The sequence below is a fragment of the Aspergillus versicolor genome (assembly GCF_001890125.1).
Source record: "Aspergillus versicolor CBS 583.65 unplaced genomic scaffold ASPVEscaffold_9, whole genome shotgun sequence".
Classification (NCBI taxonomy): Eukaryota; Fungi; Ascomycota; class Eurotiomycetes; order Eurotiales; family Aspergillaceae; genus Aspergillus; species Aspergillus versicolor.
The window spans coordinates 1,154,865-1,178,955 of NW_024467532.1; the positions used below are offsets into that span (position 1 = coordinate 1,154,865).

At 51.0% G+C, this 24,091-nt stretch overlaps 14 protein-coding genes across 14 annotated transcripts; 8 read left to right on the plus strand and 6 right to left on the minus strand.

Annotated features, from left to right (window-relative positions):
* Positions 1-232: 232 nt before the first annotated feature.
* Positions 233-1,328, plus strand: ASPVEDRAFT_138797 (uncharacterized protein; the record flags this gene model as incomplete). Its single annotated transcript, XM_040807521.1, has 3 exons — positions 233-263; positions 361-464; positions 519-1,328. The coding sequence occupies 3 exons, from the start codon at positions 233-235 to the stop codon at positions 1,326-1,328; spliced, it is 945 nt and encodes a 314-aa protein (XP_040671574.1).
* Positions 1,329-1,358: 30 nt separating this feature from the next.
* ASPVEDRAFT_75073 (Zn(II)2Cys6 transcription factor) lies at positions 1,359-3,244 on the minus strand (the record flags this gene model as incomplete). Its single annotated transcript, XM_040816283.1, has 2 exons — positions 1,359-2,801; positions 2,852-3,244. 2 exons carry the CDS (start codon positions 3,242-3,244, stop codon positions 1,359-1,361), a joined length of 1,836 nt encoding a protein of 611 aa, XP_040671575.1.
* A 160-nt stretch (positions 3,245-3,404) lies between these two features.
* ASPVEDRAFT_895034 (uncharacterized protein) lies at positions 3,405-4,658 on the plus strand (the record flags this gene model as incomplete). The annotated part of the gene is made up of 4 exons (XM_040818635.1): positions 3,405-3,697; positions 3,744-4,106; positions 4,156-4,293; positions 4,342-4,658. The coding sequence occupies exons 1-4, from the start codon at positions 3,445-3,447 to the stop codon at positions 4,656-4,658; spliced, it is 1,071 nt and encodes a 356-aa protein (XP_040671576.1). The 5' UTR covers positions 3,405-3,444.
* A 33-nt stretch (positions 4,659-4,691) lies between these two features.
* ASPVEDRAFT_138084 (uncharacterized protein) lies at positions 4,692-5,652 on the minus strand (the record flags this gene model as incomplete). Its single annotated transcript, XM_040807457.1, has 3 exons — positions 4,692-5,345; positions 5,401-5,523; positions 5,557-5,652. 3 exons carry the CDS (start codon positions 5,650-5,652, stop codon positions 4,692-4,694), a joined length of 873 nt encoding a protein of 290 aa, XP_040671577.1.
* A 259-nt stretch (positions 5,653-5,911) lies between these two features.
* ASPVEDRAFT_75074 (NmrA-like family protein) lies at positions 5,912-7,131 on the plus strand (the record flags this gene model as incomplete). Its single annotated transcript, XM_040816284.1, has 3 exons — positions 5,912-6,713; positions 6,761-6,923; positions 6,969-7,131. Exons 1-3 carry the CDS (start codon positions 6,095-6,097, stop codon positions 7,129-7,131), a joined length of 945 nt encoding a protein of 314 aa, XP_040671578.1. The 5' UTR covers positions 5,912-6,094.
* A 491-nt stretch (positions 7,132-7,622) lies between these two features.
* ASPVEDRAFT_55612 (uncharacterized protein) lies at positions 7,623-8,747 on the plus strand (the record flags this gene model as incomplete). The annotated part of the gene is made up of 3 exons (XM_040815096.1): positions 7,623-7,783; positions 7,834-8,079; positions 8,150-8,747. 3 exons carry the CDS (start codon positions 7,623-7,625, stop codon positions 8,745-8,747), a joined length of 1,005 nt encoding a protein of 334 aa, XP_040671579.1.
* Positions 8,748-8,831: 84 nt separating this feature from the next.
* ASPVEDRAFT_87153 (flavin-containing monooxygenase) lies at positions 8,832-10,874 on the minus strand (the record flags this gene model as incomplete). The annotated part of the gene is made up of 8 exons (XM_040817991.1): positions 8,832-8,962; positions 9,015-9,187; positions 9,242-9,790; positions 9,859-10,122; positions 10,169-10,237; positions 10,282-10,531; positions 10,579-10,592; positions 10,639-10,874. The coding sequence occupies 8 exons, from the start codon at positions 10,872-10,874 to the stop codon at positions 8,832-8,834; spliced, it is 1,686 nt and encodes a 561-aa protein (XP_040671580.1).
* Positions 10,875-10,959: 85 nt separating this feature from the next.
* ASPVEDRAFT_45294 (DUF3140 domain-containing protein) lies at positions 10,960-11,606 on the minus strand. Its single transcript, XM_040813248.1, has 3 exons — positions 11,532-11,606; positions 11,358-11,480; positions 10,960-11,299 (listed from the first exon to the last, which is right to left on the minus strand). Exons 1-3 carry the CDS (start codon positions 11,558-11,560, stop codon positions 11,098-11,100), a joined length of 354 nt encoding a protein of 117 aa, XP_040671581.1. The 5' UTR covers positions 11,561-11,606; the 3' UTR covers positions 10,960-11,097.
* A 2,170-nt stretch (positions 11,607-13,776) lies between these two features.
* On the plus strand, positions 13,777-15,077 carry fpaI (putative methionine aminopeptidase, type I; the record flags this gene model as incomplete). The annotated part of the gene is made up of 4 exons (XM_040807473.1): positions 13,777-13,908; positions 13,957-14,319; positions 14,369-14,915; positions 14,968-15,077. The coding sequence occupies 4 exons, from the start codon at positions 13,777-13,779 to the stop codon at positions 15,075-15,077; spliced, it is 1,152 nt and encodes a 383-aa protein (XP_040671582.1).
* A 686-nt stretch (positions 15,078-15,763) lies between these two features.
* ASPVEDRAFT_45297 (alpha/beta hydrolase) lies at positions 15,764-16,983 on the plus strand. Its single transcript, XM_040813249.1, has one exon. It carries the CDS (start codon positions 15,866-15,868, stop codon positions 16,661-16,663), a length of 798 nt encoding a protein of 265 aa, XP_040671583.1. The 5' UTR covers positions 15,764-15,865; the 3' UTR covers positions 16,664-16,983.
* A 176-nt stretch (positions 16,984-17,159) lies between these two features.
* On the minus strand, positions 17,160-18,148 carry ASPVEDRAFT_153975 (uncharacterized protein). The gene is made up of 3 exons (XM_040808379.1): positions 17,812-18,148; positions 17,700-17,759; positions 17,160-17,640 (listed from the first exon to the last, which is right to left on the minus strand). The coding sequence occupies exons 1-3, from the start codon at positions 17,969-17,971 to the stop codon at positions 17,291-17,293; spliced, it is 570 nt and encodes a 189-aa protein (XP_040671584.1). The 5' UTR covers positions 17,972-18,148; the 3' UTR covers positions 17,160-17,290.
* A 659-nt stretch (positions 18,149-18,807) lies between these two features.
* Positions 18,808-21,233, plus strand: ASPVEDRAFT_153976 (uncharacterized protein). The gene is made up of 2 exons (XM_040808380.1): positions 18,808-20,020; positions 20,074-21,233. Exons 1-2 carry the CDS (start codon positions 18,934-18,936, stop codon positions 20,880-20,882), a joined length of 1,896 nt encoding a protein of 631 aa, XP_040671585.1. The 5' UTR covers positions 18,808-18,933; the 3' UTR covers positions 20,883-21,233.
* A 278-nt stretch (positions 21,234-21,511) lies between these two features.
* On the plus strand, positions 21,512-22,555 carry ASPVEDRAFT_137840 (uncharacterized protein; the record flags this gene model as incomplete). The annotated part of the gene is made up of 2 exons (XM_040807437.1): positions 21,512-22,048; positions 22,106-22,555. 2 exons carry the CDS (start codon positions 21,512-21,514, stop codon positions 22,553-22,555), a joined length of 987 nt encoding a protein of 328 aa, XP_040671586.1.
* Positions 22,556-22,625: 70 nt separating this feature from the next.
* Positions 22,626-23,898, minus strand: ASPVEDRAFT_138918 (zinc-binding alcohol dehydrogenase family protein; the record flags this gene model as incomplete). Its single annotated transcript, XM_040807529.1, has 5 exons — positions 22,626-22,808; positions 22,875-23,245; positions 23,297-23,506; positions 23,557-23,691; positions 23,757-23,898. The coding sequence occupies 5 exons, from the start codon at positions 23,896-23,898 to the stop codon at positions 22,626-22,628; spliced, it is 1,041 nt and encodes a 346-aa protein (XP_040671587.1).
* Positions 23,899-24,091: the final 193 nt, after the last annotated feature.

Below are 24,091 nucleotides of genomic sequence, written 5' to 3' on the forward strand. Positions count from 1 at the left end.
ATAGTCGGCAGATCGACATGGACGTGCAATTGTAGACGAAGTCTAAGCTTATGGCAGTTATGGCGCAGACTGCGGCTCAGTGATGTGCCAATAAGCTCAGTCGAGATTCCGCCCCCTTTCCCCCTCTTCCAAGTTCCCACTTCCTCACCTGCCTGAATATTAATCTTGCTACCGTTGCCATCTCTTTCCTCCCCGATAGTAGGTACACATTGCAGAAACCATGCCAAAGGGCATGCATAACCCGCTGCCCGCGTCTCTGGGCAGTAAGTTCAAGTCCCTTTTCCTCACTTCAACTCCCTACCAACCCAACCCGCCCTGGCCAAATCAATCACATGGAGCAGACCAAGCTGACGAAACCAGGCGAATGCAAAAAAGCAACGCAGATACTTGACTCCTTCGTCAATGGCTCGTGGCGCGGGAGTCCGGGGCGCGAACTGCCCGAGCGCGTTTTGAGGGAGGCCAAAGTCTGTTATAACCTTTCCTGTCACCATGTCTTCACTTATACTTATCATGGATAGGGCATTGCGATTCTAACCGTGACAAAAGCCGGGTTCTTGGGGTCTGCCCGCTTTGGATCGGGTGTGCTCATTGCGCGTCTTCCTGATGGACAAGATCAAGATACTGAGGATGGTGCTACATCTACAGCTTCCCCTGGTGGTGGTCGCTGGTCACCCCCCTCAGCGATCGGTATCTTCGGCGGCGGATTCGGCGGACAAGTCGGGTTCGAACTCACGGACTTTGTGTTCATTTTCAATTCGGCCTCGTCTCTGGCTTCATTCTCGAAGTCCGGGTCACTGACTGTATCGGGGAATATTAGTATTGCGTTTGGGCCCTTGGGTCGGAGCGCGGAGATTGCAGGCGGCGTTAGCGGTGCTGGGGCAGGGAAGATGATGAGTTTTGCGAAGACGAAGGGGCTTTTTGGCGGCGTGAGCCTGGAGTCTGGGGTTCTTGTTGAGCGGCGCGGGGCGAACAAGAGGTTTTATGGGAAGAATGTTAAGACGGCGGAGATTTTGGGGGGGAGGGCTGTGCTTGAGAATGAGGAGAGGGAGGGAGATGCGGTGAGGGAGTTGATGAGGGCTTTGGGGGATGTGTTTGATGCGAGCTCTGCGAGGGCTGGAGAGGAAAGGGGACCAGAGTCAGTATCAGCGCCAGCAGTAGCACCAACAGTAGCACCAACAGTACCAGCAGCAGAGCTACCGGCAGAACTACCAGCAGAGCCAGTATCAGGAGGACCACAGTTGGGACAAGCGGCTCAGAATACGGCAGGTGCAGGTGAAGCCGTAGATAGAGAAGCACAAGCGCAAAGCCAGCCCGTACGGTCTGGATAGCTGTTGATTAATTCAAGACCAAGACCTCTACTAAACAGATTTCGATACAGAACCATCAGTGCCTTTCTTTCTCTCCACTCCATCCCAAATATACCCCTGTGCAGCAGCAGCACGCTCCATCAGACCAAAGATAATCTTCGGCGTAATCCCCGCTGCCCGGAACCCAGTATCAATCCACCGCTCAACAGCCTTGACCGTCACAGCCCACGCCCGGTCCGTCAATGAAGACTGCGGCCGAGCACAGAGTTCTGCGAGCACAACCAGTACGGCATGCCATTGCGGATAGCCCTCGAAGAGCCATGACCACTGGCTTGTCCGGGTGTCTGTTTCGAGGAGATATGCAAAGTCGATTACTTCGACGGCGGTTGAAAGGAGCTGTTCTCGTAGAGGATCCTCTGTCCCCGGCGCGATTTCAGCATCTGCTATAGTTCCTTGGGGAAGATGGGCGAGGAGCCATGATCGCGCGAGTGCGAGCCGGATTACCGTCGCCGTCACCCACTGGATGGGAACTGAGGTGTCGCAGAACTGGAGATAGTGCTTTTGTAACCGGCTGTGGACGTGGTCTAGCCGACGAAGGCGTTCTCCTAGTGGCGATGGGCCTCCGCTGCTGCTGGAATTCAGGTGAGCCTGTCGATAAAGAACAGTCATTTCGCATCGTACCGTGCAGAACGTTGACTCTGTGAATCCAACACGTTTCTCAGGTTGCTGCTGAGCCTGGTCTGGCGACAAGTCCGTATCGTCTATATTCAAAAGCAATCTCGTGTCATAATAAGAGTCCCCCTCCGAGATTTGCGGCCCAATACCCCGGAATTCAGACGACCGCGAGTCCAGCAGGTAGATAGCCCACCACAGCCGGCGCCGCATTTCCGTCTCGTAGGCACTCAGCCCGAAGTGGGTTCCGTCACGGTGGATGCCTAGGCCCTGTGCCATGCGGACCAGCGCCGCGGTCATGGCCCATACAAAGTCCGCGTCGCCTGGGTGGCGGAGACAGGATAGGAAGAGCGTGGCTGCTTGAAGAAGGGGGAGGGTCTGCGATTGCATGAAATTTGCGCGAGCTAGGGCTTGCTGCGTTGCGAAGCGGTAGTGCTGTATGAGTAATGGGCGGTCTTGTCCTAGGTCCTTTGAGCACTGTTCTGGGCTCATGCTGGTGATTGCTGCGAAGTAGATGGCGAAGACTATGGCTTCGCTGGCTCGGTCGATGGAGCTGCCGCTGGAGGAGTTGGAGATGAGTGCATGGATTGTTGGCTTGTGGAAGATCATCACCACTGGGGCGACGTTTTCTTCGAATGCCTTGCACAGTATTTGGCTGTGTGCTGGGCTGGGGTGGAAGGCGTCCAGCGAAGATGCCATCGACGAGTATCCGAACAGAAATTGGTTGCCGTTTGGCGAGTCCTCATCAGGGGTACTGAATTGGCCATGGTCATCATAGTCTTGAATGCTAGGGGAGTTTGCTATATCTTTGAGGTTTTCAATCTTCTCTCGTTATCATGGGCGTATTCTTAGCACAATGTAGGGCTGCTGACCTGGTCCATAAGACCAACTAGAGCATCGTGGGTAACATAACGAGTCGAACCCTCACCTGGCATTAACCTTCCATCCTCACTAGCTGTAGCCTCCGCGACACTCTCGCTGCCGTCCAGGGAGTCATGTAGAGTGCCATTTCCAGGCTCCGTCGTCAAACCCCGAACCTGCTGCTCCAGACTTTTCAAGCGGGATACAAGCTCAGCCTTCAGCGGCCTCTTCTTACGCCGTGGAGCGCGACCAGGACCAGGAAATACACAGTCGGAATTGGACTCGACGCAGCTGGAACAGGGCTGCGATTTGCTGCACCGGATTTTCTTCTGGTTGCAGCGGTGGCAACTGCGTGTGGCGGGGGACAGAGAGTCGGTGTTCTGGCCGGATTGCGAACTGGCCATGTGTCCCGATAAGACTGCGGAGAGGTAAATACAGGAAAAAGTTGGAAGCTGGGTAGGGCTAACGTCATGAAGAGGAGTTTGTAAGAATCGCATCGTCGGGATCTAAATAAGGCCCGAGATGAGTAAGACGATTAACTCAACTAGTTATAAGGGACCACCATGGAAACACGTTGACCTTGTTTGGTACAAATCTACAAATCATGCCTGAGACTTTCGACAGTGTAATTCCCAACGGCTCGTGGGTTCTAGTGACTGGCGTTAATGGATATGTCGCTTCTCACACTGCAGACCAGCTCCTGCAGCATGGGTATAAGGTCCGCGGGACTGTGCGAAACACGACGAAGAATCAATGGATAAAAGACCTCTTCGACCGCAAATACGGAGCAGGCTGCTTTGAACTCGGCCAGGTCGAGGATATGACCAGTCCAGGGGCATTTGACCACGCGGTTAAAGGTAAGTTCTCCCAGTTGGATACGTACTCCTCCTGCTGACCATCCAGGTGTATGGGGAGTTGTGCATGTAGCGACAATATTTGGCCAAACACCTGATCTGATTTCTCAGGTGGTTGACACGAACCGGAATCTTCTGGCTAGTGCAGCTGGCGAAACGACTATCAAGCGGTTTGTGTATACATCATCGTCCGAAGCAGCGGTCTTTACATCCTCCCACGAGCATAGAAGCACTGAGAGAACCAATATAACCATCGACACGTGGAACGAAGAGGCTCTCAGAAGAATTAAAGAAGGCTCTACCCAGGGCCCTAAAGGCGGGTTTGACATGTACGCGGCAAGCAAGACCTTGGGAGAGCAGGCGATATGGCAGTGGGTTGACGAGCACCGTCCTGGATTTGTGGTCAACACCGGTATGTGTGTATGTATGGACACCAAAACCATTACTGATATCGTAACAAGTTCTCCCCTCTGTATGCTTCGGCTCGTCAGTCGAGCCCAAGCTCCAAGGACATGCGTCGTCATCAGCATGGCCGGCCGCCATCTTTTCGAACAAATTTGACCAAGTCTGGCCGTTTATACAGCACATCATACCAACAGGTAACCAGAAACGTCTTTACTCAGATCTCAAAACTAATCTGCCTTTAGGAGCATACTGCGTCGACACGCAAGATGTTGCCCTTCTCCACCTGGCAGGCCTCACGCTTCCAAACGTCGAGAACGAGCGCTTGTTTGCGTTCGGGACTCCTTTTACCTGGAATGAAGTGATTTGGACGTTCCAAAAGGAGTTTCCTGACCGTCAGCTCCCAGCTGCCTTGACTTTCCCAAGTGTAACTGGGACTTCTCTCAATATTACTCAAGATGCCCGTGCACAAGAGCTGTTGAATATCATGGGGAAGTCAGGGTGGTCGAGCTTGGAGGAGATGTTGATGGCTAATATAGCAGATATGATACAAGCAGATTAACATTATTGTACATCTATAACTATTGAAACCTATTTAATGCTTAAAGGCACTATCCGTCTCCAACCAAGTTGCAAAATCCTTCATACCCAGATTCATCGCCCTCAACCTCGATATATCAGCCTTATAGCCATCCTCATGGAACCATCGAAACATATATCCCATATCCTTCACAGCAGCCATAAACAGCGCACAGAGAGGGCGAAATGCCATCGGCAGCGCCCGCCCCGTCTTCTGCTCAAACACCGTCTTCATCCCTTCAAACGTCAATTCATCGCCTGCAAGCGAAATCCCTTTCCCCTTGTATGCATCGGGATTCAGGAACGCGTCTGCTGCGAAGTAGCCAATGTCACTGGTTGCAACGAACTGCAGCGGTTTCCCCTTGAGAGCCGTCTTGAAGCACGTCGCGAACACCCTCCCGAAGAAATCGGGCGTGAGGTTCTCGAAGAATGCTACGGGGCGGAGGATGGCCCAGTCCATGGAGGAGGAGGAGGTGGTGGTGCGGTCCACGAGATGGTGCTCAATGTTGTGCTTTTTGATGAAATGAGGGATTCTGGTGGCGTTGTTGAAGGAGTGCGAGTCTCCGCCGCGGTCGACGGAGCTGTAGACGAAGAATTTCACGCCCTGGTGGATGGATTCGTCGATTAGGGCTTTGCCTTGAGCTTCTTCTGTGGTGCTGCCGATTGCGGCCTTGACGTCTTGTTAGCATGGACTTGTTGGAGGTGTATGTATAGAAGATTATTACCTGCACGCTATATACCCCCCAAATAGGTGCTTTTGTTAAGCGCTGCGCATTCTGAAAGATGCTCGCTGGGTTTCCCAAGTCGCCCTGTACGAGTTTGATATTGGGTGAGAGTGCGGCTAATTTCTGGGCAGCGGCAGATGAGGTGTTTCGGGTGACGGCAAGGATCTCAAATGGCGCATTGCGAGAGAGGAGACTCCTTATAACTGCTCCGCCTTGTTTTCCGGTTGCGCCTGTGATGAGGATTGGTGTCATTGTAGAGGTCGAGTTGGAGTTGACGGGATGACTGGAGAGATATGCAGTGCTTTCGGCTGGTGCAGACTCTTTAAATATATTAAAGGCTAGCGGGGCTGGAAAGTATAGAATAGTGTAAAATCAAAGAAAATAGAGGACCCATGTCGAATACTTGGATATTGTGGTTTATCATCAGTCGCCTTCGGGCTTAATTTAAGGCCCGGATTAACAAGCAGTGGTCCACTTTCCGTATAGCGCTCTATCGCTAATACATTTGGTTTGAAAAGTGAATGAATAATTAGCTACTGCCATTTTTTATTTTTTTTTTATTTATGGATGAGCTCGGGTTGTTATAAGCACCGAAAACCGCCAGGTAGGGCTAGATAGCCGCTGATATCCATCCCAACGACCTCCATCTTTACAGCTTCTCTACTCTCTACCAGCGGAAACGCAACCTGACAAAATGAAAATCGGAATCGCAGGCATCACCGGCAAATTCGCCCGCCGGCTCCTCACCCACCTGCTATCGTCTCCCTCCCCCCCCTCGCACACCATCAAAGGCTTCTGCCGAGACCCCTCAAAACTGCCCGATGATATAAAGTCAGACCCCCAGATCGAACTGATCCAGGGCACAGCCTTCGACAAAGCCGCCATTGCGACATTCGTCCAGGCCTGCGACGTGGTCGTATGCTGCTACCTCGGCGACGACACTCTCATGGTCGAGGGCCAGACACTGCTTATCGACGCCTGCGAGGAGGCAGGGGTTGGCCGGTATGTCGCGAGTGACTGGGCATTGGACTATACGAAGCTGCAACTGGGGCAGTTGTTCCCGAAGGACCCTATGATTCATGTGAAGAGATACCTGGATTCGAAGAAGGGAGTGGTGGACGGAGTGCATATCCTTGTTGGCGGGTTTATGGAGCCTGTGTTTAGTTCGTTTTTTGGGATTGTGGATGTGCAGGCGGATGTCTTGAGGTATTGGGGGGACGGGGATGAGGTGATGGAGGGGACGACGTATGATGATGCGGCGAGGTTTACGGCGCAGGTGGTCTTGGATCGTACGGCGAGGGGGGTTTTGAAGTGTAAGCTATCAACCAGCCTATGGGTCGAGCTGTCTAACGGGTGATAGTTGTTGGAGGTCGTGCTACTGTTCGTGAGATTGCAGCCTCGTACGAGAAGGTGTACGGTGTCCCAGCGAAACTGGAGAGACACGGGTCTCTGGAGGAGCTGTATACGACTATGCATGCGCTGCGGGAGAAGAGCCCGCAGGATGTTTACAGTTATATGTCCTTGTATGTGCTGCCATCGCTGCGAATAGCTTGAGCTAACTGGTGCAGGTTCTTCTACTACTACTGGGTCAACGGACAGACCCTCCTTGGGCCGCAGACTGATAATTCTCGCTATTCGGAAATTCACCCGGTGGACTGGGAAGGATTCATGGCCAGCTGGCCGCGAGAGAAGATTGGGTCGTCGTATTTTGCTCTGAATGTACAAGAATAGAACAGTGATGTGCATTATCCATAGTTTGTCTAGTGTGGCTGAGCGATCAACGAACCTCGTTAGGCAGCACTATTCAAGACTCAATACACGCTACGGAGCAAATCAAAAATCCTCTGTGACAGTAGGTATTAGACCTCTGTACCAGCTTGAATTGTATAACTGTTCAACCACAGCCTGGAACTGCAGACTGCAATGAACGTCCATAAGAGTCATACAAGCCGTGTCTCCAGCACGGGAAACAATTTTCAGCCCCAGCCAATCACGGGCTAATAATCCAGCGTGCTAATGTAATTTTCGTACCCCGTGCTAATGCAGGTTAGGCCGTGAGGCACGAATCGTCAAAATTGACGTGGCGGTGTGACTGCCACTCCTTGAATAAAGCCCGCATCCTCCTCGTGGCTATGCTGCAGATATATTTAACGGATAGTCGCATGCATCTCTTTACCCCGAGTCTGCGATAACTACAGTGTACGAGTACGAGTATACTACTTATGGCGGACGGCGAGCTCAACATCCTCTCGCTGGACGGCGGCGGCGTTCGCGCCCTGTCGACCCTGCACATCCTCAAGAACATCATGGAGGCCATCGACCGCGAGAACCCGCCCAAGCCGTGCGACTTTTTCGATATGATCGGGGGGACGGGTTCGGGTGGGTGCGTTACTTGTCATGCATCCTGATACTTAACAACTACTAATGTCGTAGACTGCTAGCGATCATGCTCGGCCGCCTCAAGATGGACATCGACCAGTGCATCGCCGAGTACAGCCGACTGTGCAAGCACGTCTTCGGGCGCAAGAAGCGCCTCTCGCTGACCATGGCCGGCATATCCAAGCGCAAGGCCAAGCACGACCGGCGCAAGCTGGAGGTCGCGCTCAAGGGTGTCCTCCGCGAGATGGGGTATGAGGATCGCGAGATCCTAATGCAGGATGTGGATTTGAGTTGTCGTGTGTATGTTCCTGAATTTCATTTTATTAAATTGCGTGATTTTATTTTAGATGTGGAGAGCTGATCGTGTCAGATTCTCCTGTGTAACCGACGCCTCGACGCAGAAACTCATCCCGCTCTCTAGCTACCCGAGCAAGTACTGCCCGGCGGAGCTATACAAGACGACCAGGCTCTGGGAAGCGGGTGTAGCGTCGTTTGCGAACGCGGCGCTGTTCGAGCCGATTGTGCTCGGTCCCTCGCGGCGGCGCTTCACTGACTCCGCGGCGCAGGCGAACAATCCCATCCGCGAGGTGTGGATCGAGGCGAAGAATGTCTGGCGGCTGACGAGCCTGGAGAGCCAGCTGCGGTGCTTTGTTTCGATTGGGACGGGGCTTCCGAGTATTAAAAGGACTGGGGGGAAGAGTAAAGGCGAGTGTGCGATTGTGTGTCCGGAGGTTGAGACCAACAAGTTCACGCAGGAGCATAGCGAGCTGGATGATGACGGGCGGCTGTTCCGGTTTGATGTGCCGAATGGGCTGGCGGAGATTGAACTCGATGCTGTTGGTGAGTTGGAGACGATTGTTGATGCCACGCAGGACTATCTGGGCAAGGAGCTGGTGTATAAGCAGGTGAGGCGCTGTGGGAGGGCGCTGGCGCGGCCGGGGGACAGCGAGGTGTCGTGGAGGAGGTGATGATCTATCTATATCTTTCCTGTGTTTACGAGTTATGATTGATACCTGGTTGGTTTAGTGATTTATGCATTTATATATACCCTTCTACAGATAATATGCCATATCTCCCCCCTCTGCCCGCTCCATCTCCAGCTCTCCGTTGCCCAAATACCGGAATGGGTTCGAGCTGTTGTATCGGATATCAAAGTGCTCGCCGCGGATCGTTTTGATGAATTCTAAACCTTAGTTTGATGCTCGACAGTGTATGTACGGTGCAGTGCGACATACCTTTATAGTGCAGTATACTCCCCGGATACATCGCCGTCACGACTTTATTCTCCCCAGACGCGTCCTTCTTACCATACCATCCCGTGCACCCCTTCGACCAGACATTCCTCTTCAGACTTTGCACTGCATAGCGGTTGAAGCTGGCTACGACCGAGTCTTTCACGACCACAGACCTAGAGTCATTGTTAGATCCTATATAAGTGGAGCGAGCTAAGGAAAGAACGAACTTGATATCCTCTCTCGCAATCTTCTCAATCCAATCCAGCATATAATCTCCCGACCAGGCCAGCATCACAGGCACAGAGGAATGTCCAACGGGGGCATTCGGGCCCCCGAACATGAAGTAATTCGGTGTTCCCCCAGCGCAGAGACTAAAATACGCCTGCGGAATGTCCTTCCATTCATGAGCCAACTGCCGTCCGTCCCGCCCGATGAGTTCCCACGCTGGGATGAAAGATGTATTGAAGCCTGTTGCGCAGACAATCAGGTCGAACTCTTCTTCCTCTTCTTGACCGGTTTCTGTTGTTGTAACGATACCAGTCGGTGTGATACGGGAAATAGGATCAAAATTGAACGCTGCATTAGGCTCTTGCATCGCCTCGAGATACCCATCTCCTGGACTGATTCTGCGGCAGCCAAGTTCGTAGCTGGGAATGAGCTTCTCGATCAGATGCGGGTTTGATGCGAGTCGAGACCGCATGACGTTTGAGACTATATTATGCAGGAAGGCGTTTTCGGGAGACCCTGAGAGCATGATTTTATAAACACCGTTTATCCTGTTCAACTGATGTTAGCGCTAGTAAGAGACAGAGAGGTAGGGGTAGATAGACTAGAAAGAACGCACGACCGCTCAATGTACTTCCTATACTCCAGAAACGCGGCTGGGTCTTCGCGATACAGCTTCTTTTCTTCTTCTGTATATGTAAAGTTCGTCCCCATACCATCCTTTGTGATATCGCCAGCAAGGTTCACTGAGACCCATGTTGCATTCCGGATGTAGTTTACCACCTTGCCGGCTCCTGGCTGCAGGGCTGGGACGACCTGCAGCGCAGACGAGCCGTTGCCGATGACGGCGATTTTTTTGTTTTCCCAGTTGTAGGTCGGGTCCCTGTTTGTTAGTCTGAATTCAGATGGAATATGATAGGAGATGGTACCATTTTGCTGTGTGTAGGAGTTTTCCTTGGAAGGTGTCGATGTCTTTGATGTCGGGGAGGGTCCAGTTGCTGCAATATAAGCACGGTCCAGTAGAACAATACAGGTGACATACTTGAGGACACCACTGCCATCGAGAATGATGTCGGCTTTATCGCTGAGTTCTTCATCGCCACGCTGGAGCTTCAACTCCCACTTCCCCTCGGTCTCATTCCAGACCGCGCTGGTGAGCTTCGTGTTGAACTGGATCTTCTCCTTTAAGTCAAATTTCTCGACCGTGTCTAGGATGTACTGCTGGATTTCTGGACCTTTGGCGTAGCATTGTGACCAGTTCGGGTTGGGATTGAAAGGGAAGATATAGCTATCTTTGATACTGTCAGAGCAGGCTCAGTGTAACGACAAGACGACGCACGAATAGGAATATCACTGCAGGAATTAGCATGCAGCGCTGGATAATCGGCAAAAGACATACCAGCCCACCCCGGGATAAACATTCTCGTACCACGTTCCTCCAACCTCGGGATTCTTCTCGTAGATGGTGAAATCCACGAAGTTCAATGGCCGTTCGTGCTTGAGTTTGTAGGCCATGATCAGCCCCGAGAAACCAGCGCCAATGCATACGACGCGCAGGCGGCGGGGCGCGAAGGCGAAGACCGCGGGGTCGATGGTCCAGTCGGATTCGGCGCTGTTGGCTTCGTTGGATGGCATTTTGATGGTGTCTTTGCTGGAGATGCCCTTGCTGGTAAGGAGGTGGAAGTGGGCGAAGCAGTGAAAGTTCCAACCTTCCCCGCCTGATCGCCTTTCAGTTAGTCTCGTTTTTCTGTCTCCATTCACCACATCCAGTAAAGCAGATAATAAGGACATATATTACTAGTAAAGCAGCTTAACCAGCTATATCTTATCACCATAAATTCTAAAATAAACATAGTAATCACTCCTTCAACGCATCATGCCCCCAGTTCTTCAAACTACGATAACTCTTACTCGTCGTATCCTGCTTCGCCGTCCCCTCCTGCGCCAGATGCCGCTTGCAATACGACACGACGCGACGCATATGGTCGACGTCTTCGTCTGAATACTCAGACGGCTCCTTGGACGGATTGTGCTCGAGAATAGAGACAATTTTGCGACCACTGGGTTTATCAATATTGGGCTGTATCCTGGACAGTATGAGGAAAGACAGCCACCAACCTTTCGTGCCCGATCGTTTCACCAGAACCAGACTCGTTCTGCCACCCCGATGACTGCGATTGCTCTTCCTTGAGCCAGTCGCGTAGCTCGTTGGCGCTCATGTTGACGAGGCCGTTGAATTCGCTGATGTTATGTTGTTAGATGGTTGGACTGGACGGGTTGAGGGACACCAACCTGATCACGGTGCCGCTGTCTTTTACCATTTTGCAGGACTGGGTTGAAAATCGAAGAATTCGATGCATTTAATTCTGAAGAGTCTTTTGATAGATATAATTGATGGATGATAGTTCTTTAACTGGGGCGAGACCTTGACGTCACGACGGCTGACACAGAGACGTCAATCTACAGTCAGAGATAACCAAAATAACATGAAATAGCATAAACAAAAACAGATCGCCCACTAGAAGAACACTTATGAGACTGACCGCCGTTGCCTAGAAGCTTGTTGTCACTATCTATTGCGCTTCCAAATCTTTCTTTTCAGCCCACACTATCTTTGGAGAAGTACTTGATGGGGGGCCATCTGATCGTAATTCGGTCATACCGTAGAACGGACAAGTGTTACAGGGATCCTTGTATGTGCTCCTGCCATCTCAAGAATGGCTTCAATGTCCGATGGCGAGAGTGGTTGTCCATCTTGAGAAGATGTGCCTTGAATTCTTCGCTTGAATACCAAGCATCAATTCCATGCTCTGGGTGAAAACATGTCCATTCAGAGTGATGGCCCAGGGTCTGATTTTTTCTCCAGTCCTCTCGCATCGCATAAAGGCGCGTATGTACAGACATAATGCTGCATATCAAGTGATCCGTTGCAACCTGGTTAATAAGTAGGATTAACAGTTAGTATACCAGTAATGTGGCATTTTGCTCACTTCCAAGCTTTCCCTAGTCCTTCGACACACGGACAAACAATCCCACAGATGGCGCATTTAAAGTGTGGAGGAGAGGTTTCTGATTTCTGTAGAAACAGACGCGAAACAGGCCAATCCCTGTCCGAGTCGTGCTTCATGGTATCAAAGGACAAAACTGTCTGGCTTTTAATCCCGTCCCAGGCCCACCACCTTGCGAGGACTTGCTTAAAGGATAGAAGAGATGGTACACCTATTTACTTTACACTCCAAAGAGTGAAAATTCCTACCAATCTGGCCTATTAACATAACGAATAATGATTGCATGCTACGATCCGCTTTGTTCTGATTGTCTAAACCCACTATGTCTCAAACAGAGTTTCGCTGCGAACAAAGATAGTCGGCGGCAGCGTGATCTGCTCGTATACTACTATTGTTTAATATGCAACTTGTTTAAAAATGGGAATATGATGAAAGGGGATAAAGAAGTCGTCCTCGAAGACAGCTCAGATATAAGTAGAGGTCGATATCATCGCTTGACTGCAAATGCCTACTTTAACAGTCGCACTCGAAAGGTATCAATCAGATAAGACTTCCGAAAAGCACCACAGGACTTAGATCTACAGAACACCAGGAAAAAGACGAAACCATGGATTCTTCCTATATCAAGGACATTTGTGCCCGTTGCAACGGCCTCTTTGAACAAATTCGATCCATCTCGGAAACGAAATCCGGAGAACGGTACTTCGAAACCTGCATGTCGAAATCGGAAATGCGAGAAGCGGACTATCAGTTTAAGGTGAAATGATACAATTATGGCGTATTCAGCTCCGGGCCCACCTCCCTCGGCGCTAGAATGGTTGAACCGGACCTCGAAGAGACCGTAAATGACCTCTGGTGGCTAGAGAGTGTTCTGGAGCAATGTAAGTTATGGAAGCCATGAATGCGAAGTTGAACACGCTAATATAGGATAACTCAGTCTACATTGTAATGGAATCGGGGAGGGTCAGCGAGGTTGTTTGCAAGAAGCTCATTGAATTGTGGCGGGAAGTGGAAGAATCGGTCCAGCTACTGTTCCCTGGCCCATACATGATCAGAGATGATTTCGAGGCGAAAAAGAAAGAACTATGAGCAGATTGTGGTAACTGAGGAGTGAAAAAGTGAAGTATGGTTTAAAGACAGAACTCCACTTGCCTAAGAGTGAGCGGTGATGTTTTACTATCCTTAGTCGAGGTGAATGCTTGCGGAGCTGTTAGACTACAATTTGTATCACTTCCAAGGGGGTTTATATAACGAAAAATTTTGAGATATAAGGGATATTATACTATAGATAGGGTTGTAAATGACTTCCACTCATTGGTGCGTGATCTAAAACGGGAGCACGCCGCGTAGATAGTAATGGCGGAGCGGGGCGGAAGTGGAACCATAAGGTTGACTCCGCCCCGGGGCTGAACTCCGAAATCCGAACTCCGAGTCCTGATGACTAATGTGCTGGAGTGAATTTTGCGGGGATGGAGATCACAACCGCCCGAGACAATAGCATCAGCAAGACGACCAAAACCCTGGCTGCAATGATCGACACCAGGAAATGTCTGGGTGAAGACTGCCACAATAATGCCGGAGATTTACAGTGTCCAACCTGCCTGAAGCGCGGCATCAAAGACAGCTATTTCTGCTCCCAGGACTGCTTTAAGAGGAATTGGGTTTGTTTACTTTGCTCTCTATCAGCGCTCAACTAACCTCCACGTTAGTCTCAACACAAGGTTATCCATAATGTCGTCAATGGTATGGTACAGGATGGTGCCGGACCGTACAACCCGTTCCCCTCATTTTCCTTCCCGGGGACGATCCGGCCGGTCTATCCGCTGTCGTCGATGCGTACTGTTCCCAAGACGATAAAACACCCGGACTGGGCTGTAACTGGTGTCCCAAAGGGTGAGATGCGCTTGAGCAGGACAAAGATTGAAATCCTAGACGCCAAGGGCCAGGAGGCAATGCGCAAGGTGTGCAGGTTCGCGCGAGAAGTACTAGATATCACTGCGGCAGAATTGAGACCGGGTGTCACTACGGATTATCTGGACGAGGTCTGTCACAAGGCTTGTGTGGAGCGGGATGTCAGTTTAATCTTCCTCTGCCGTTCTTTCCATTTCTAACATTACATAGTCATATCCATCCCCCTTGAACTACAACCGCTTCCCCAAGTCGCTGTGCACTTCGCCAAACGAGGTGATCTGCCATGGAATACCAGACCAGAGAATTCTTCTCGACGGCGATATTATCAACCTTGACATCTCATTATACCACGGCGGTTACCACGCTGATGTCAACGCAACGTACTACGTCGGCGACCGAGCCAAGGCAGACCCCGAGTCAGTCCAGGTAGTTGAAACAACACGGGAATGCCTGGACAAGGCAATTGAAATCGTCAAACCTGGAACCCCGATACGAGATTTCGGACGCGTGATCGAGAAGCTTGCAAAGTCCAGAAACTGCAGTATTGTCACGACCTGGGGTGGCCATGGCATCAATACCGAGTTCCACCCCCCGCCGTGGATTCCGCATTACGCGAAGAATAAGGCTGTCGGGGTGTGTAAACCCGGGATGACATTTACGCTCGAGCCTATACTTACTCTGGGGAGGCCGCGGGAGGTTTACTGGCCGGATGGCTGGACAAATGTGACGGTCGATGGGAAACGGGCTGCCCAATTTGGTATGTAGAATTTGATTGCGGCTTGTCTTGGTGACCGCTAACAAGCTCATAGAACACACCTTGCTTGTCACGGAGACTGGCGTCGAGATCTTGACTGCTGCAAATGAGGGCTCACCGGGTGGCCCTGTACCGATGCCGACCACGACTGGGACAGAGCACTAACAGCGCGCCCAACACATTACTGCCGATACAACGCAGTTGGGCGAATATAGCATGAATTATCGATAGGGTAGAAACATGGAGGGCCCAGGGCCCCCTACCACATCAGGATACAATCCAAGTATGGAACTGGTGCTGCCTGGTTCTACAACCAAGGCATAGCACCATTCCTCCTTGTCTCGGATACCTTGTCGTGTCACTTTTACAAATTACCCTTGATCTTTACCCGAGCAATCTGGCACCACGGCACCGTGCTTGGACCGGTAATATCTCTGCCACATCCGCGTGGATGCAAATCATTCTGTGGTCCCGTATCGGAAGCGATAATTTGCGATGCGTGTACACGAATGCATCGATTTTGGAAAGACCCTGGTTTCTGACACCGTCGAGCCGCGATTGAGAGGGAAGCCTGATTTCGGTGATAATATTTCCATCAAATGCCTTCAAGTAGCTTTGATAAGAGCCATCGTAGCGTGAACAGCGTCGAATAAGGCGAAATTTCAGGTTAATAGCTGAAAACGGGATTCTTGAGTATGCAAGTAGCTACCTAGTTTAGGGTTGAGTCTACAGGATGACTCTGCAATACATTCTTCGATACTGCAAAATATTATGATGAAGTTTCTAACCAATAAATCCTTTTAATGCTCATGTAATAATTAGTGCTGACATTGAGTTTCGTTCTCGGACAGCGGGGAACGAAGCTGGATATCAGATCACATTCAGGCAGCAACGCATCTCGCATTCAAAGATCTTTCGCCGAAAATAGAAAGCTATCGGAAAAGCAAATAAAAATGCACCTTCCAACTGTCGTCCTCGTCCACGGCGCCTGGCACACCCCCGCAAACTACCAGAGTTACGCTTCCGCCCTGCGTGCCCAAGGATTCACCGTCCATTGCCCGCTTCTCCCCTCCTCCAATAAATCACTACCACCGACGACATCTTTGCAAGATGATGTCAAAGCTGTTCGAGAACTGGTTTCCTCGCTTGCCGCAGCCGGCGAGCGCATCCTTTTGATCATGCACTCGTACGGCGGCGCGGTCGGCACTGAGGCAGCCGAGGGGCTGGCTTATCCTGTTCCAACGACAGCTCGTGGAAGTGAAGCTGGAGGAGTAATACACTTGCTCTATCTCTGTGCCTACATTCTGCCCCCGCGGACATCGATCTGGGATATAGTTCGAGAGGCGGGATTTGAGTCGGTCCTCGATGAGCACGTCCGTACGGCTGACGACGGGAGTACATTCCCCGCTGACCCGGCCTTGGTATTATTTGCTGGTGATGACTCGGTTTCGAAGGATACGATTGATTCAGCCTTGCAGTTTCTTGTGAGGTTTCCGCGGAGTGCCTTGACGGTCCCGGTGGAGGGCGCTGTGTGGCGATCTATCCCGGTGACTTATGTGCTTACGCAGAAGGATTACACGGTTTTGAGGGTTTATCAGGATATTATGCTGTCCAAGGTTCGAGAGGAAGGTGTGGAGTTGAGGACAGAGGACTTTGATACATGCCATAGTGTGTTTATTTCGAGGGAAGCGGAGATGGTGAAGCTTGCTGTAGAGGCAGCTAACGACGGAAGAAACTGTGCCGTGTCTTAGGCCAGATCTCGAGGACATGCAGGCTGTCTGCAAAAATGTTGTAATACCATGCTTTTCAGTCTGGAGGTTATTTACGGTAGGTTTAAGTGGCGGAGGTCTCCAGGAACCCACCGTTCATCGTATAGGGAAGACCGGGTCGAACTGCTGTCCTGATCTGGTGAAACCTGTGGGTCTGAAAACGAGGAATCAATTGCTCGATGGAGAGATTGTGATAAGCGTCCGGAATAGTACGGTGGCCAGCAACTGAGCAGCCTCGCTAGAGATAATCTGACCTGTCATTTGGACGTGGCTTGTTGACTCGATCTGCGAATTGTAGCATCAAAAGTTAAACCCACCCACAGCGGAGAAATCCCAAGATACTGGTTGGCGGTATGCGTTGGGGTTTCATGTCCTCAGCGGCCATGCTGAAACTGCATACTGCAAGCCTGCTCCGTCGTTTTCTCAACAAGGTAGATGGAATGGAACACATCAAATCGAAGATGTAAAGAAGAGTTATGGCTTATTGGAATACAACTTAGTGGATGTCTTTGCTAACAAATTTCGTATTCATTGGCCTTCTCTACACCAATAACATACTGACGACAGCAGGGTTCCATACTCTTCGCCACTGTCCAACAAACAGCCCATCTAGGACAATGCTTCAGTAACCGGGGCCATTGTTCTCAAAACCACAGGGATCTTGCCAGAGGCAACATCGCTCCACACCAGCGAATACACACCATCCGCGTCGGTCGGAACGGCGTAGAAGTTTGCATTTTGGTTTTTGGTCATCACGTAGTCCCCGTAGCACTCAAAGACACTAGCTTCTTGAGATTTAAGCTGTTCCGTTGTAGACTCCTTGAACATAACTGCCCCGTCCTCCGAGTCTGCATCTGGGAGCGAGAGTACTGTGGTCTGGAACGCGGCCTCGCTTGAGTCGGTCCCGGTGTTGTTAGGGTGGGCGATCCAGGAGTTCTGAGAGGTTTCGGAGACGGTAACTGATTTCCAAGCATTTTTGCGTTAATAAAGAGATTGAAAAAGGGTCGAGGTGGCTTACAGTATACTGGTTGAGCTGTCTTTGCGGTGGATAGGGCCACGTCGCCGATATGTGCTTTGGCTGGGGGATGTTAACAACACAGCAACTGCAGGTACCAGACTGGAGTACTTGCCGTCTGCGTAGAAGAGAGACATTCCACCTATTCCATCCCCATAGGCGTAGACGTTGAATGTATCTTGGACCACTGCCGCCTGGCGGGTCTTGAGGGCATGGGAGTCGATGGCCAGCGCAGCGCAGGACACCGCAAATAACAGGAGGGAATAAAAGAGCATCTTGAGGTGTAACTTTCTAACCAAAATATTGTCAATTGTAAAGACTTAACAAAGTGCAGAGATAGGGGAGTAGCTGGATAACCCAGTTGGAGGGCTGAATTCCAATATATGATACCAGACTCAGCCACCACTATCAGGGCTGGAAGCAAGCAAATGTACTCTGACACCCCTCACATCCTTGATATCCTTCAGATCCGCTCGGATTGTGTCAAGGAAAACGCCTCAACCAGTTTCTAGAACCATTTCCACTATCACGAGCCGGCTTTGCGACGTATCCAAAACAGGATGCTTGCTTTTTGTTTCCAAGGTAGTTCTCACGCCCAGCCAATAACTGCCCGACTTAGGGTTAGCTCAATCGATAGGACGTGCTAATTTAGAACCTATGCAAGTGCCATGCGCTGGCAGGCGGCACCCAGATCCAGCAATCCGAGACATGCAGGGTCCTAGTTCAGCGCCAGTCGCCCGGTAGACGAACCCTATCGCTGATTGGGGCCGGCAATGCTATCCCCGGGAGCTTTTCTTATTGAGGGAACACCTGTACGATTGCCGATGGAGACTGTCATAGCGACGACGTCGGTTGTGCGATACGACGGGCTGTGAAATAGCAGGGCTTTGGTTGGTAGACACGCATTCAGGAACGTGGAGAGGGTGAGTCGGTGTGACCTGTTGCAGCATGCAAGCCGCATGATAGAGCAAGAACCGACTGCGCAAGGGCTCAGTGGATATTGTCTCATGAATTCCGATGTGTCTGTCTCTTGGGTGTACTCAGTACTGAAAATGGATAATGTGGGGGATATGAGTTGATTGACAGAGACCGAGGAGCAAGTGTCGTGGACGTCAGGTATAAGGCATGCCTGTCCTCATGTATTCCGAGAGGTGACTATTCGTTTAGCAATCTACGACGCATCCTAGCTATCCAGGCACTTTTCCTGAGCCGGCTTGGCTTTTCTTGCCTTGGCAATATGCTGCTCCCCTCTTTTCTTCTCCTGATATATGCATTGTGTGCGTCTGCCTCCTGGGTGTTCAATCATGACCTGAGCCGGACAGAGCGCACTCTCGTCCATGATACATCTGGCCTGCAGCTGGGCCGCCGGCAAGACCCTGGAGTAGCAGAATGTAGCCCAGGGGCTAGAGATTGCAGGTCGTCCCAAACAAGGACAACTACCAACCCCACGAGCCCGGAGAGTACCAGTATTTCGTCAACTTCTAGTACATCGACTACCCCATCATTACCAACTGGAACGCCATGCGCTGGGAACACTCCAGATACCAGGTCAAACTGGTGCGACTACAACATAGACACCAATTACCACGATATCACCCCCAACACCGGTGTCACGCGAGAATACTGGCTCGAGATTGACGAGATCACAGCGAGCATAGATGGATACTCCCGTCCTGCAATGGCCATAAACGGGACCATTCCCGGCCCAACCCTCTACGCAGACTGGGGTGATGAAGTGGTCATCCATGTCCGCAATCTCCTTCATGAGACGCTCAACGGAACAAGCATCCACTGGCACGGTATCCGTCAGCAGAACACGAACCAGAATGACGGAGTGGTTTCAATTACCCAGTGTCCTATTACGCCAAACCACGAGTATACGTACCGCTGGCGCGCACAGCAGTACGGTACAACCTGGTACCACTCCCACATGGCTCTGCAAGCCTGGGACGGTCTCTCCGGGGCCATTGTCATTAATGGACCTGCGACAGCGAACTATGACGTTGACGCAGGAACTATCATGCTGAATGACTGGACCCATCAAACAGCCGCTGAGCTGTTCCAGTACGCTCAGGTTGTCGGCCCTCCGACCTTGAATAACTCGTTGATCAACGGGACCAATACCTACGGCTCTGGAGACGACGAGACCGGTGAACGCTTCAAGCTAAAGGTCGAAGAGGGCACTTCGTATCGTCTTCGACTCATCAATGGGGCCCTGGACACGCACTACAAGTTCATGATCGATAACCATATTCTGACGGTAATTTCCATGGACCTAGTCCCGGTTGAGCCTTTCAACACCACATTTATCGATATTGCCATGGGTGAGTCCCAGAATCCATCGCCGAACATAAAACCACGTACTAATATTGCCCAGGTCAGCGCTACGATGTAATCGTCACAGCAAACCAAGCCGCCGTCGCAGACTCCTTCTGGCTCCGAACAATCCCACAAGCAAGCTGCTCAGCCATCGAAGACCCCGCCAACATCCGCGGTATCTTCTACTACGGCGACAACCCAAGCACCCCAGAGACAATCCCCTGGCCCATAGTCGACGGATGCAACGATGAGCCAATGGAGAATCTCGTCCCGCACGTCCCGCGCACCGTCCAATCCCCAGACTGGCAGGAGAGTACCGAGGCAGCATCCGGCCGCAACACGGACGGTCTTTTCCGGTGGTACCTCAACAGCACCACCATGGAAATTTTCTGGGAAGACCCCACGCTGAAGCAGATCGCAGAGAGCAGAAATGAAATGGCGATGTGGGATAATTCAAGTGCGGTGATTGACCTGCCCAATGCGAACCAGTGGGTTTATCTAGTCGTGAGCACGGCCCAGCCGGTGTTCCACCCGATCCATCTACACGGCCATGACTTTTTTATTCTTGCCCAGGGCTCGAATCCGTGGGATGGCTCTGTGAAAACGGATAATCCGCCGAGACGCGATACGGCGGTTCTTCCTGGGAATGGGTATCTGGTTATGGCGTGGGAGACGGATAACCCGGGGGCGTGGCTGATGCATTGCCATATTGGGTGGCATACGACGGAGGGGTTTGCGTTGCAGTTTGTGGAGAGATATGATGAGATTAAGGGGATCATTGATCAGGATCAGCTGGAGGAGACGTGTAAGCTTTGGAATGGATATGACGAGGAGTACGATATTGAGCAGCATGATTCGGGAATTTAATCGGTATATATTGCGTTTTCAGCTGCATACAACTGTGTTTTATTGATTCAAGTACTACAAGGTTTTCAAGTTATCGTCCCTTGCAGAACGGCTGTCAACCTCTCAGCCGGGGGTATCACATCGGAAAGCGAGGCTGTCCGAATCATTGATGATCTACAAGAAGGCGCCGCCAACATACGGGATCTGTGCTCTCGCATAAGCATATGTAGCGCCCATTATTAAAGCCGAAAGTAAAATCTCCGCTATTGAATATTGACGAGAAAGTGAACCCATCAGCTGTTGAAGGTGGAGTGGGGAACGAATATACTACTGTATGCGATTAGGGCTAAAAGGTCGTTGTATACTGGAGGGGCTTAATGGCACTACTTTTCAAATGGCATATATGCCGAGGTGCGATCTATGGGTGAGTAACTATTACTGGTCGCACAACTGCCGAAAAAGCACCAGAGTTTATTTATGGGTTAATATTAATTTAGCCTATATTGCGCCCTTCCAGGCTCATGGTGACACCCACGAGCTGAGAATTGAGGGGTACCGCCGCTTTGGACACGGAGAGTCCGATAGCTACAGACTTATATTCTTACCCTTCGACTTCATCCTCTGCAAGTATTCGTACAAACGACACCAATATGACCACTACAGAACAAAACGGGACTCCGAGTCCCACCCACGCACTAACAGAAGAACAGAAAGCCCACTTCCTCAAGCACGGCTTTGTCCGCATCCCAAACTGCTTCTCACCAGAAAAAGCCGCCGAGTGGACTGACAATGTCTGGGTCCGGCTGGGATACTCGCCAACAGACAAGTCCACCTGGACAAAGGAGAGGATCAACATGCCGCACCACCGCCGCGAGCCTGCGCGTACATTTGCACCCAAGGCCTGGGCAGCAATATGCGAGTTATGCGGCGGTGAGGACCGCATTTCACAGGACTTTGCTGACTGGCGCGATTCGCTGATTGTTAATCTTGGGACGGAGGAGTGGGAGGGCCGTTCGCCGGATCCGAAGGATTTGGATAATTGGCATGTTGACGGGGACTTCTTCGTGCATTATCTGGATTCGCCCGAGCAGGCGCTCTTGGTGATTCCGCTGTTTAGTGATATTAAGCCGAGTGGAGGTGGGACGATGATTTGTCCTGAGGCGATACCGTTTATTGCACGGCATTTGGTAAGATCCTTTGAGACTGGTTTATATACATATATGTACTCCGTCTAATGATGGAAGTATGATCACCCCGAAGGAGTATTTCCCCAGATGACCCCGCGAGGTCAAGAAAACCAATATCCAGATCAACTAGGCTTCTACAACTCGATCGTCGCACAGTGCAGCGAGTTCCATGAAATGACGGGCAATATCGGCGACGTCGTACTGATGCACCCGTTTATGTGCCACTCTGCCTCGAAAAATAGCTTGCGGGTTCCGCGAATTATCACCAATCCTCCGGTTGCTTTGAAGGAGCCGTTCAACTTTGACCGCGATGACCCGAGTCAGTATAGCCTTGTCGAGCAGAAGACGCTTTTAGCTTTGGGAAAGGACCGGCTGAGTGGGTGGAAGATTACGACGGAGCGTGAGAAGATTGTTCCAGCGCGGATGAAGGCGTTTTATGAGATGAAGAGACAAGAAGAGGAGCGGTTGAAACTGGCTCACGGAGTTACTACTGTGGTTGATGCTTGATGGATGTGAAGGATATGCATCCAATATTGAAAGAACCTTTTATCTTAATTAACCCTTTTCTCCCGTGGACCTATATTTCGTAGACAATTTTATAGGCGGAAATATTCCCATCTCTATATTCCTGGAATCCGTCTGGAACCGCGTCTAAGCCACGAAGAACCTTGGGAGTATTCGGCTTGATAGTGCCATTCTGTAACCACCCGGGCAGCTTTTCGAAAAGCTCACTGGATAGCTCGTGGTCATGTTCTGATGCCTAGCCAGCAAATATTGTTAGTTATCACCTGAAATCGGTGTTTGATACTGGAAGTAGAGCACATACAGGCCATTTGAAATCTCCATAGTCGTGGTCTTTGAGGAATGCTGTCCACACCAGAACATCTGTGACAACGGTTCCTGCGGCGACGTTCTCGGTGTGCACCTTTCCAGGTCGCACGGTACACAGCCTACCGGTTCCATTGCGGAGTGCACGAGAAGCAGTAGAGGATGAAGTAGCATTACCGATAGTGTCGAAAGTATGTTTCAGATTCGGGGCGGCCTTTTGAATTTTGGCAACAACATCACTGTCCTTGTAGTCGAAGACATGCAGAGCGCCAAAAGAGCGGACAAGGTCAGCGTGCTTGGGGCTGCATGTTGTTATCACTTCGAAGCCAAGACGCGAGGCGAGCTGAATTGTGTATAGACCAACGCTGGCTGAACGAAATTAGTTTTCAATGTCAATTGGGATGTGTAGGGGATACTTACAGCTTCCGCCCCAGACCAGAACGCTGGTACTCTTGGCTTTGGAGCGATCAAGCGCTAGACACTCTTTCGAGAGCAAAGCAAGCCATGCTGTAGCAGCGGCCAGTGGAACAGTACTGGCTTGTGCTCTTGAAATACCCTGGGGGACTTTGAATGAGATCCGTTCGTCGGCCACGCAGTACTGGCTATATGCGCCGACGTACTTGACTTCTCCTAAAAAATAGTGAGTATACTACCGAAATAAGTCTAGGGATACTACTTACCGCCCCAAATCAGACCAGACACAATATCGCCCTTGGCAAGTCTAGTAACGCCGCTGCCCAACTCGACAACCTCGCCTACAAAGTCGCATCCGAGTACGGTGCCATCTCCGAAGGCGTTGCGATCAAACGATTGTACTGCAAATGTGAGCGATTCTGGAATTTTATGACAAACATGTCCGTTTTTCAGGGAAATATCGTACCATCAGTCGGGTTTTGGGCAACATATGATAGTTTGACAAGGACCTGGTTTGCTGCTGGGCGGGGAACTGCGATGTCCTCTTTTGAAAGTTTGGGGGCTTGTCCGTCGACAACACGAACAACAAGGGCGGTGCTAGATGCCATTGTGATACTTGTGCATCGATTAGATAGAAACAGAGAGGGGTGCTCTATATAAGTACCAGAGTGAGGGGTGACGTGCCTTGGCTGGCTGTGATAGGAAAGTGGAAGCGCAGGCGCTGGTGACTAAGCAGCGCCTGCGCTTCCACTTTCCATTCACTCTTAACTCCACTCGCACCAATTGCCTTTTCTCCCATTG